At 53.4% G+C, this 12,112-nt stretch overlaps 1 protein-coding gene across 1 annotated transcript; it reads right to left on the reverse strand.

The window, feature by feature from the left end:
- Positions 1–2,043: 2,043 nt before the first annotated feature.
- LOC308043840 (ubiquitin carboxyl-terminal hydrolase 42-like) lies at positions 2,044–7,301 on the reverse strand (the record flags this gene model as incomplete). Its single annotated transcript, XM_080350156.1, has 12 exons — positions 2,044–2,121; positions 3,086–3,182; positions 3,434–3,534; positions 3,751–3,891; positions 4,146–4,257; positions 4,495–4,577; positions 5,119–5,189; positions 5,356–5,423; positions 5,568–5,670; positions 5,746–5,856; positions 6,301–6,501; positions 7,184–7,301. The coding sequence occupies 12 exons, from the start codon at positions 7,299–7,301 to the stop codon at positions 2,044–2,046; spliced, it is 1,284 nt and encodes a 427-aa protein (XP_080206282.1).
- Between the last annotated feature and the right edge of the window lie 4,811 nt (positions 7,302–12,112).

Here is a 12,112-nt window from a genome sequence, read left to right on the forward strand (position 1 = left end):
CCATGGCAAAACTCACCCTGGCCGCCTGCAGAGCAACCGCCTGCGCTGCGCCACCATTGGGCGGGAGGGCTGTCAGTCTCCTCCCCTGAGCTGATCCTGCAGCTGATTGGCTGCCTGGGCTGTGACTCTGCCCTGGTTTGGGGCTCACCCTGCCCTGAGGCAATCCTCTCTCTGATTGGCTGCCTGAGGGGTCACTCCCTCCACAGTGTCCGCCTTCCCTGAGGCACTGTTTCCTCTGATTGGCTGTCTGGGATTTCCCGCTTGCTGTCCCCACCAAATGATTGGTCAGACCGTTTGTCAATCATCCATGTGCCGCACTCCCACCAGGTGTGATTGGTGGAGCCAGCACAGCCCGCCTCGATCGCTGCCCAGTTTGTTCCACTGTCGCCAACTGTCCTGCACGTCTCAAAGCTTGATTGGCTGCTTACATTTCAATCACATGACTTGCCCCGCCTCCTCCAATGTGATTGGCTGCATTTCATCCCCTGACTGGCCCCAGACTTCTGGTTGGTTGTTGCCAGGCAGCGAGCTCCACCTGAAAATGAAGCTGTGGGCCCTGAGCAAAGGCCACGGGTGATGAAAGACACGTTGGGACCCTAAACATGAGGATTTGGCCCCAAGAAGGAGGCTCTGGGCACTCAGAAGGACGGGCAGATGCTACGGATGGCGCTTTGGGCCTGAACACGAGGGGACCCTCTTGGTTCCACCCGAGCTGGGTTTGGTGCCCGTGACCCCACGTCCCAGCTGTCTGCTGCGCTTTCTGACCGCATGGGCCCTCTGGTCCTGCCAAACTGCTGCTGCAGATCCTGCTGTAGGAAACAATCACCTCGCCAACGGAACAGGCCCGGGCAGCATCTCTCAGCAAAGCGTATTTTATAAACGGTTTTGCAAGACCAGGTGTTCTGCCCAAAGACAGGCACCAGGAACAGGACAAAAAGCCCCCGCTTACAGATCCGCCGATCCCAGCTGCACATCCCCTCCCCTGCTCCCATCGGCTGGTGCTGCAGGGTTTACAGATTACCCACTGCCTGCCTCAGTTTACCTGTCTCATTCATCTAATTCTAACAACCCTCTAACCTTATTGATTTATTCAAAATATGGATTCCTGGCTCTTTGGTTACCCTTCCCCCTAGATTAACTTTTTAAATACAGTAATCAGTTTGGATTCTGGGATTATTTCCAATGGACTTTGTTTTATGTTAAGGATTCGTAGGCTGGTGTCTCGGAGTCCTTCCCCTGCTGGGGTCAGGTGCCAGAGCAGTTCCAAAAACAACATTCCCCCTTCCAGTGGCTCCTTACAACTCCACATTGAAACAGAAGGGACGGCAAGATGGGCACACACAACACACAGCTCCCAAAACCCACCACAGACACTTCTCAGAATGGGGATTTCTCCAATTGCCTCAAAACCCACAGAGAAGCAAACACCCCATGAATGACACACACGAGGCCAACAGGAGTTTGTTTTTAATCGTGGCTTTGGCTTTTCTGCCCGCTGGTGTGCAGTGAGTGTTTCTGAGCAGCGATCCCAGCCGTGGCACGCAGGTCACAGCTCTTCCTCCAGGGGCCTGTGGGCAGGCGGGCCGGCCGACAGAGCTGCCCGTGGCTCTGGAAGGGCTCTCTGAGCTCTTCCTGCCAGAGGCAGCACTGGCTGCTGGTGCCCTTCGGGCAGCTTGGTCCTGCTGGGGCAGCTTTGCTGCTCCCTGGACTCTTCCTCCTCCTCTTCCTCCTCGCCAGTATCACAGGCGTCAAATGCTGTGTCCTCCCTCATCCAGGCTGCAATCTGCCCCCATCACCACCGACCGTTTTCCTCATCTGCCTCTGCAGGGCACTGAAGCCTTCCTGCTCGTCCTCCTCCTCTTTGCTGAGGGGTCACAGTCCGTGATCTCCACAAACTGCCTGTGGAGATCATAGCGGCGCCGCGGGGATCTGCTCCGCTCCCTCTGCCTCAGCTGGGTCTGCCCCCGAGCAGCTTTGCGTGAGGAACGACACCGGGAGCTGCCGCTGGAGGGCCCTGGAGCCGCATCACCCCTTAGGGCTCGGTCAGACCGTGGCGGACTTGTTCTCCAGCTCCTTGTCCTCCTTGCTGAGTGATGCTGGTCTGTGATCTCCAGAAACCGGCTGTGGAGATCATAGTCCCGCCGCAGGGATCTGCTCCGATCTCTCCGCCTTGGCCGGGTTTGCCCCTGAGCAGCTCTGGGGGCAGGAGCAGACTGGGAGCTGCTGCTGGAGGGCACTGGAGGGGCTGGTGCAGGCTGGGAGCTGCCATTGGAGGGTCTTGGAGCTGCCTCGTCCCTGTGAGTGGGGTCACAGCTCAGGGGACTGGTTCTCCCCCTCCTCCCATCTGAGTGTTCATAGTCCGCGGTCTCCACAACCCAGCTGCGGAGATCGTTGCCCCAGTGCGGGGATCTGCTCCTGGGCCTCTCCCTGGCACCGTTCTCCTGGCAGGGGGCAGAAGGGCTGAATCCCCGCTCCTCTTTGTTGCTGTCCTCTCGTGCAGAGTGGAGCACACGGTCACAGGGGTGACAGCGCAGCGGGCACGCAGCTTTCCTTCTGGACACCAGCCTGAGAAAGCCATGGAAGAAGCGATGCAAGCAGGAGCCCACGGAGGAGCTGCTGTTGATCCTGCCTGGCCAGATGGGGCACGGCCAGCCCGCAGCTGCCTCCTCGGCACCTGCCCGGCTTTGCTGGCTGGTGATGGCTGGTGCGGGGGAGCTGCTGTCCTCTGGAGAGTCCTCCATGCCTCCTGCCATGTCCTGCAAAGAGAGCTGTGAGAAGCTCCTGCCCTTTCCTCCTGACAGGACCCACCAGTGGGGAACCCCCAGAAGCTGTGAGGGAACAGCTAATGGCCTCCCAAAGGCTCCTGGAGGCTGCAGAGGGGCCAAGGAGGACAAATGGGATGGATCCAGGTGGATGCTGGGAGTGGGAGCCGTGCTGCAACTGTGCAGAAAGCTGCCGTGTGGGAGGGAAAAGGGAGCGCTGCCAAGATCCCCAAAAGAAACCCGCTGTCCATCTGGTGCCCTGACCACCTCCCCACAGCCGCCTTAGTCCTACGGGGCAGATGCTGCTGTCCCACAGAACCCACCTGCTTGCTGCCGGCCGCCCACTGACTGAGGAGGGAATGGGCTTCTGATGGTGCTGGTGAGGAAGGAGCCCTTTGTCCAACTTCCAAATCAGAGCACCTGGGGAAAAAAAGAGGGATCTCTGTTGAGGGCTGTTCCTGCAGCCTCCTCTGGGTTCCGGCATTTTCTTGGAACAGTTTATATGACAGGGAGAAGATGCAACTAGGACCACAAATGGGAAATGTGTTTGGGCTGAAGGATGCAGGTGGTAATTTTCTGCTATGTCAGAAACACTCAACAGGATAAGAAGAAAAATATCAAAGCCAAGAAAAGGAAATGTGTTCTGAACACAGTTTAAAACTTGTGATTACCTGATGTAAAACAGTAAATAGGCTTGCTGCGTGAGGACTGTGTCACTGTCACAAAGATCCACAGTCTCATCGTTCATGTGGTACCACAGTCCATCACTGGCCTGCAAAGAAAAGCGTCGATATCTGGAGATGAATGGCACGGCTTCTCCACAAAACACAGCCAAAAACTGCTGAACCAGCAGTGTTCAAAGCATATGCATTCCAGCCCCTGAGGAAACCTTCTCCCCTCAAATCCTTGGCTGCCAGTAACACGGCCAGGAAAGTCAGTTTTCCCCAGGATACATCTTTCCTTTGTTCAGAAGGAAGTCACTTTTCACCTTAATGTAGCAGAAGTAGTGTCCTGCACGGCAGCTGCCACCTCCATGCACCAGGACGGCGTATAAGGAGTAGAGGAGCGGTTCTCCGGCTGCCTGAGACATGTACGGGCGAAGATCCAGGTACTGGGGATACTCCACAACCTACGGAGAGACCAGGAGGGCTCAGCAATGACCCCGGAACACTTCAGGACACAGCAATATGTCCCGAGTTGGGTGGCAGGAAAGTCATCTGGACCAAAGCAGCTCTGTGGGAGCAGAGGACACACTTGTATTCCCACGGGAACTGTCCCCAGAAGGGAACGTGAAAACCTCAACATGAGCAGCTTGTGACAGAGCGTCTGGCTTTGGGAAACCCGCTCCAGGAAGAGAACGTTGCACTCCAGTTGTGCACACACCTTGCTGATCTTCTCGCTGGTGAAAGCTTCAAACCTCTTCAGACACACTGTGAGAACCTTGGGCGCGCGATGGACTGTGAACCTCTTGGAGACGGCAGTCATCTTGTCACACCTTGAAAGCCAGGACAGAGCCAAGGGCTGAAACACACAATTTTTTCCCCCAAAGGCCAGACAGCCTTTCCTGTCTCACACATCCTTGTGCTCTTTTAAGGCTATTCAGTACCATAACGCCCTGTTAAAAAACCTGTGTCTCATTACTGTGCCTTAATCCAATGTGAAAAGCTGACTTCTGCTCAATGACACCTTCGCACAGGATCTAGTATGAATACATCATCAATAATAGCCTTACTTGCTACATTTAAAGCAGTTTTCACCATCCAGGTGCTCAGGTTTCACAAAGTCTTCCAGAGCTGCGGTGACAGATGCGGCTGCCTGGAGGAGTGAGAAGGGAGAGCCCTGAGCTCCGGGAAATTCCCACACCCAAACACTTACGAGGAGTTTACGCAAAAAACCAGCTTGATGACGCTGAGGAGACCTACTGTGAATCCGCAAGCAGTGCCCAGGAGGCAGAAAGAGGGTGTGATGCTGAACATCTCCCTCATTTCCCAGGGATTCCCAGGGTTCTCCAGAGCCACCTCTTTGTGGCACCGCACAGTTCAGCTACGATGATATGGGTGTCACCAGTGATGGAAACAACACCCCCACGAGCCTGGGAGCCAGACGGGTGTTGAGGGAGGGCGAGGGAAGAAGGAGGTGGGTACGTCACAGTGCAGAGAGGGGCACGTGTGCCTGGCCAGCTGAAACCAGCACCGACAGGGAGACCACTGCCATGGCCTCTGCAGAACACAGGCCATTCCACCTCCCACCCACCACCAACCTCTCTTGTCAGATATATTTTTAAGCCAACTGTTTGGGATCTGGAATGCTACAGGGGCCTTGGGACATCTTGAAGCACAATTACAAACTGTCTTACTTTGATATCCAGAGGAACATCCAGGAAGGCCTCGTAGGAATCAGAAACCGCTTGGCAGCTCCAGCATGTGACTGGAAGGCAAATGGAAATGCTCAGTGACGGGGGAAGTCGACTGACTGTGCCGGGTTACGCTCTTCACACCCACTGCGCCAGTCACACCATCGGCTGTTATCGCAGGCATGCGAGAACAGGAGAGCACAGACGATTCCAAGGAGAGCAATAGCAGTGGCAAAGTACCTCTGGATCTCAGAAAGCCCCCAAAGATCTGGTAGACGATGGTAGTTGCTTGAGAGGACATGTCCAAGCTGCAAACCAATGGGAAGGTGGAGTTATCTCTTCCAAGAGTCTGGCTTTGTCTGAATGCCCTGGGCATAGTTCTCCTTGAGGGGAGGACATCAAGGACTCCAAGGGGTTTGGAAACGCTGGAAACACAATTTGCTTGCGCTTACTTGCTGTTTCCGCTCAGACAAGCTCTCTGCATGGCGTCCACAGTGCAGCGTAAGAACTCGTGGGCGTCCTCCTGCCTGCCATGCTGGAAATTTTCTCCTGTTTCTAAGAAAGAAGAAATTACTAGTTCTCTCCTACAAGAACGGCATCAATCATGTCACAGCACCTGCACTGACTCACCTGTGAGAAAATCGATGACAGCCCAAGGCTCGATGGCACTGGCTGAGGAATGCAGGACCTGTTGAACATGCACTTCCATCCTGCACATCACGCAGAAGCCTTTCTGGTGACCTGGAGAGGGAGGGAGGAACGGGAGAGGGAAGCTCCTGAGGTTTGCAAAATATCCACAGTGATGGGAAACCTAAGGGGGGTCTTGCAGTTCTAAGAATTCTCCATTCCTCCCAAGGTGCCCAAGTCCCAACAAGCCCAGGACATTTTAATGCACAGAAAGCTTTCTTCAGAGGGATGCTGAACTGACGGAAGCTTTCTGTGCAGTAAGCAAAGGAGTTTAACTTGCAGGAACAGGGACCAAGAGCCTGGGATAGAAAGAGGTGCCTTTCTGAAGATGGAAACATCCAGATACAACAAGCTGCTTCTAGGCTTGAGTGTTCAGAGAACACCAACTCAGGGAGCTGACAAAGAAGGGCCACTTTTCTCCTAGATCAGCTTCCAGATTCTGGGAGCCCTTGGGCCCTGCTCAACAGATGTACAAGGAATGTTCCCAAAAGTACTGACAGGCCCGGCTGTGCTTCCCAGAGAGCAGGTGGTTGGCCAGAGGGGGGGTGTAGGTCAGGCACTGCAGGACGGAGTTGAGCCAGCACGTGTTGCCCAGGTTGTGCAGTCCCGCTCCAGCTCTCTGGCTGTGCTGCCAGGCCATGCAAATCTTCTCTGGGGGAAAGAGGATCCTCTGTGGTGGAGCCATTCCCTCAGCAACAACTGCCAAGAAACCACATTGGAAGAGAGATGAGTCCATGTTCTTGCACAAAAGCAGATTGAAAAGTTGAGTTCTGGACAGAGCACCCAGGAAAACAAGCTCTAACCTCCCACACAGAAACACTGGGGGAAGCCTAACACTGCTCTTGAAAGTTCCTGGTCAAGCAACAGTTTTGGAAAATAGCGTGTCCCTCTGCTCACTTTGCCAAAAGTGCAACAAATCCGCACTCTGACTTCTGTGCCCTGAGCAACCTTCCTTTCCCTCTGGAGTCTTGACCTGGATCAACCCCCGGCACAGTCTCCCCGTGCGTGTCAGGGCTGCAGGGTGCCCAGCAGACGGGCTGCGGTGCTGGAGCCAGGCAGGACGGGGAAAGCGCCCAGTGCAGCGGGTGAGGAACTCTCTTCAGATGGGCAGGAAAGGTCCCCGTCCCGCAGCACGGCTGCCTCCTGCCCGCCCAGCTGCCTCTCGCTGCCTGTGCCCTGGAGCAGGAGCTGGGTCCCCTCTGCCCGCAGAGGCTGTGCTGGGGCCGGCTCCCAGCTCGGAGCAGCCCTGGACTTGAGTCAGCATCATGGCCAACACCTGTGGAACCCCCCTGCCAGCGTGCAGGGAAACGTGATCCTGGTGTTGAGCAGGGAGCGCTCGCTGGCCCCCGCCCTGCCCAGACAATCAGGGCCCCTCACTCACCCATCTCCAGGTGCTGGGCCATGCACAGCTCCTGGGGCTCTGCTGGAGAGCTGCTCTCCTGGGGAGCCCTGTCCTCCTCCAGGGCCACCATGCGGCAGGTGGGGTGTTTGTCTGCCATCTCGTGGGTTTGGGGAAGGAGGTATAGGTGAGGAATTGGGAAGACTTGGTGAAACACCACGAGTCTGCCAAGGGCAGCCGGGAAAGACGTGGGCTGCACTTGGGGAGTGCTCGGCACAAGTCTGCCGGGGGCAGAGGGGAGTCTGCCAGAGGCAGCTCAAGTGAGGCTATGGTTGGACTCGATGATCTTAAAGGTTCTCTTCCAACCAAAAAGATTCTCTAAATCGCAAACTCAATCAAAGACGTGGGCTACGCTCGGAGGCTCTCGCCAGCTCCGTGCTCACACCCTGTCTCGTCATCGTCCTGCCGGACAGTGTGGGCTGGGGCTGCAGCTGCGCTGAGCACATCCAGGGCAGTGGGTGTCACAGTGTGAGGTCACAAAGGGCCCCACTGTGACCCTGCGCCTGGGGAGCGAGGGGCAGCATGTCCCATTGGGAGGCACAGGCCAGTTCAGCCCTGGGCACCTGGGTGCTCTCAGGTGTCTCCAGGTCCCCCTTTGCCCTCATGTCCCCTCAGGACTGCTCTGTTGTCCTGTGGTATGTTCCAGAGCCCCATGTTCACCTGCTGGTTGATCTGAACAGCAGTGAAGCTGCTCCTTTAGTGGGTTTGTAGAGATTTCTAGGGAATTCCAAGGGTGGGCAGCAGAGGGGATGGACGTTGTGTGCTGTCTCACCACTTACAGAAGCTCTCAGTGGCTTGAGGATAAACTGACCATATAACCAAGTGACAAACTGTTGGAGCGGGCAGAGCACAGAAGGAGGAATCCAGGTGGTGGGGGGTGAAAAAGGTGGAAAGGCTGAGGTACTAAATGCCTTCTTCGCCTCAGTCTTTAACAGTCAGAACAGTTGTTCTCCAGGTACCCAGCCCCTTGAAGCAGAAGACAGACATGGGGAGCAGAGTGAAGCCCTAGTGATCCAACGGGAAATGGTTGGCAACCTGCTACACCACAAGTCTGTGGGGCCAGATGGGATACACCCAAGTGTTCTGAGGGAACTGGCGGAGGGGATCACTGAGCCACTTTCCATTATTTACCTGCAGGAGGACAAGAGACACAGAGAATATTGCTGCTTTCCCTTATTAAATTCATCAGTGGCCACACAGTGTCTTTCTTTCTCATTTAACCGTTCCTGCAGTAGTAACAGCTCATTATGGGGCCCCTGAATTGCCTTACAGGTCTGGGCTGAGTTTTGATCTGGACTGTTGCTGTGCCTGGCAGCTGCTGTCCTTGCAGACCAGATGAACTAACTTCTGCCACCCTGCCTGGCAGTTCATTCCATCCGTGTCACAGCTCTGTCTGCAGCACTGACAGCTCCAACTCCCCCAGTCTGGTCTCTGGCTGAGGACATGGCCTCACATCTGGGCTGAGCCACCCAGCTGTGGCACCAGCCCAGCTCTGACCTGCCACAAGAAACCTGGTACCAAGTGTCCAAGAGCCCATGTGTGCAAAGGCTTTGCTGCAGAGCACAGACATGACATGGCTAAATATTGCTGAATGTCTCTCTGGACCTGGGAGTATAATCCAGAATAAAATTACTAAATCCATTCAACTGAAGATATTCCTCCTTCAGCTTGGAAAAATTAGCTCCTTTGCTGTAACCTTCCTGGCGTCCTGTCTAATGATGGGACAAGAAGAGATGATTTTCATACCAGTTTATTTTCTAAGAGGAAGAATATAATGCTGGCAAGAAGTGTCTGTGCAGAGGAGAGAGAATCAACATCACTGATTACTTGAAGTTGTTCGAAAGGATGTGTCCCTGGAGCCCCAGGGACACCTGGAGGAGCCCAGAGGGGACAGAGAAAGGGACATCATGGGCTGCTCCTGTGCTGCTGAGCTGGGCTGGGCTCCTGGGACACAGGGAGCTCATGGCAGCGGCAACGCTGCAGAGAGACAGCTCTGCCCAGGAGCAGCTCCTCTGCACACGCAGCAGGGCTGAGGGCTCTGCCTGCAGCACCGAGGGCACAGGAGACAGGCAGAGAGAGGCAGTGGCGTGCGCCTGTTGTCCCAGCTGTCCATGGGAGGCAGAGTCCCTTGAGCCCAGGGTTCGAGTCCCGCAGAGTGGCGCTGAGGCTGCCGGAGCTGTGTTCGGTGTTGAAACCCCGGATGGGTGGGGCCGGGGCACCAGTGTAGTAATGAGGATAGGTGGGAGGATGAGAGCAGTCTAGGCTCAGGGCTCAACCTGAACAAAAACATAAAACATGATAACTTATGATGTCTTGTCTAAGTACTTCTCCAAGCTTCATTTGTTTTGATGCTGTTTTAAGGATAAAACCTTTCTGAAGCGTCTTTCCAGACGCTACTTTTTTTGTTAAGTTTTATTTCAAGGGCTACAGCACTCACAGTATCCAGTTATTTACTGGCTGAACTTACAAGGAGTCCCCTGTAAACCTGAATTATTTGTTACAGGTCGAGTCGTTTTGTCTTTAACCCAACACCTGCCAGTGAACCCAGTCAGACAAAATAGTGGGTTCTGCTTTGAGTCTCCCCAGGTTGCACGACTCTTTCACTGCTGATGCACATTCTGGGCACAGATCCCAAAAACGGAGCCCTCTTTCTTAAACATGAGGGCTTGTGACACTACAAATAACAGGAACTTTTTTACCTTCAGTGAACATTTGGATGAAGTCTCTTGTGTCCTTCTTCCTCTATTATTTCAATAGTGCTGAATTTAGCCCTGAACCTTAGAACAACATACTTGAAACACCAGACTTTTGCAGGCAGGAATAGCTAAGAAAATAGCTAAGAAAAGCCAGAAAAAAGCGTTCGGGGATTGTAATTGAACTGTCAGACGTGCTAAGAGGAAGAGGTTTACATGACGAATGGAAGTGGAATTCCCATCCCCTAATGCTTGAGCTTTATATTCTGCACAGACTTGGAAGTGTCTCCAAGCCTGGTCCTCCCTCTCCAGCTTCTGCTTCCTATTATCCTGATTTTTCCACCTCTCTTCTCCTCAGTTCACTGGCAGATCACCTAGGGTTCCAAAGCTTTTGCAAACCACAGTTGCCAGATCTCAGCGCAGAATGGTGCTTGGACATCTGGATATGAGGCCAAATGCTGTGTGAACCGCTCAGGTGAACCAGTGGGGAAGAAAATAAAAAACCTGCATTTTCCCTGGCCGATTTCTCACCTTTCACTGTTTTTCCCTTCTCAGTAGGTTAAATTAGCCCATGCTGAGCTCTTTCTTACTGTAAGAGAAATGATACAGTCTCCCGCAGCATCCTCACAGCTAACCTAAGGGAGTGTGGTCTGGATGAGCGGGTAGTGAGGTGGACTGTGAACTAGATGAAGGGAAGAAGCCAGAGAGTCGTGGTCAGTGGGGCGGAGTCCACTTGAGGCCTGTATCCAGTGCAGTGCCTCAGGGGTCAGCACTGGGGCCTATATTATTCAATATATTCATCAATGATTTGGATGAGGGAACAGAGTGATTGTCAGCAAGTTTGCTGATGACACCAAGCTGGGAGGAGTGGTGACACTGGAAGCTGTGCTGCCATTGAGAGACCTGGACAGGCTGGAGAGTTGGGCAGGGAGAAATTTAATGAAATAGAACAAGGGAAAGTGTAGAGTCTTGAATCTGGGCAGGAACAACCCCAGGTTCCAGTGTAAGTTGGGGAATGACCTATTAGAGAGCAGCGTAGGGGAAAGGGACCTGGGGGTCCTGGGGACAGCAGGGTGACCATGAGCCAGCACTGGGCCCTTGTGGCCAGGAAGCCAATGGTACCTGGGGTGGGTTAGAAGGGGGTGGTCAGTAGGTCAGAGAGGTTCTCCTGCCCCTCTGCTCTGCCCTGGGGAGACCACACCTGGAATCTTGTGTCCAGTTGTGGCCCCTCAGTTCCAGCAGGACAGGGAACTGCTGGAGGGAGTCCAGCGCAGCCACCAAGATGCTGCAGGGAGTGGAGCATCTCCCGTGTGAGGAAAGGCTGAGGGAGCTGGGGCTCTGGAGCTGGACAAGAGGACACTGAGGGGTGACCTCATTAATGTTTATAAATATATAAAGGGTGAGTGTCAGGAGGATGGAGCCAGGCTCTTCTTGGTGACAACCAATGATAGGACAAGGGGTAATGGGTTCAAACTGGAACACAGGAGGTTCCACTTAAATATGAGAAGAAACTTGTTCCCAGTGAGGGTCGCAGAGCCTGGCCCAGGCTGCCCAGGGATGTTGTGGAGTCTCCTTCTCTGCAGACATTCCAACCCGCCTGGACACCTTCCTGTGTAACCTCATCTAGGTGTTCCTGCTCCATGGGGGGATTGCACTGGATGAGCTCTCCAGGGCCCTTCCAACCCCTCACATTCTGGGATTTTGGGATTCTGGGATTCTGTGGTTTTCTTGAATGTAAGAAATATTGAATAGTAAAAAAACCCAAAAATACCCCATAATAATAGATGATTTTTTCAAAGCCATTTATGATGACTGATACGCATGAGGAAGAAATCTTAGATATAAATAGGAACAAAATAATTAACTTAAATCAGGCAGATAATTTCTTATATATTTTTAAAATTACAGTGTTAGCAAGAACCATACTCCAGGAGATTTCAAGCTGGTTTCTAACAGCTTGTTTTGCTGGTCAAATGCTGAGGACTACAAGTTTCTGGGACTTCTAGGACAAGATACCTGGGACTCCAGAGCTTCCAGTGCCTTATATATAATACAGGCCACTGTATTAATGGTCTTTAGTCTTTGCTTTCACAGGAGGGATAAAAAAAGCAATAAAGAAAAATTAGTAGGTATAAAATTGTACAGAGAAATTTCCATAAGATAATATAGTGAGAAGACTGAAACACAGTGGCCCATGTTCTAAAACAACAGCAAATGG

Source organism: Nesoenas mayeri (genome assembly GCF_963082525.1).
Source record: "Nesoenas mayeri genome assembly, chromosome: 9".
NCBI lineage: Eukaryota > Metazoa > Chordata > Aves > Columbiformes > Columbidae > Nesoenas > Nesoenas mayeri.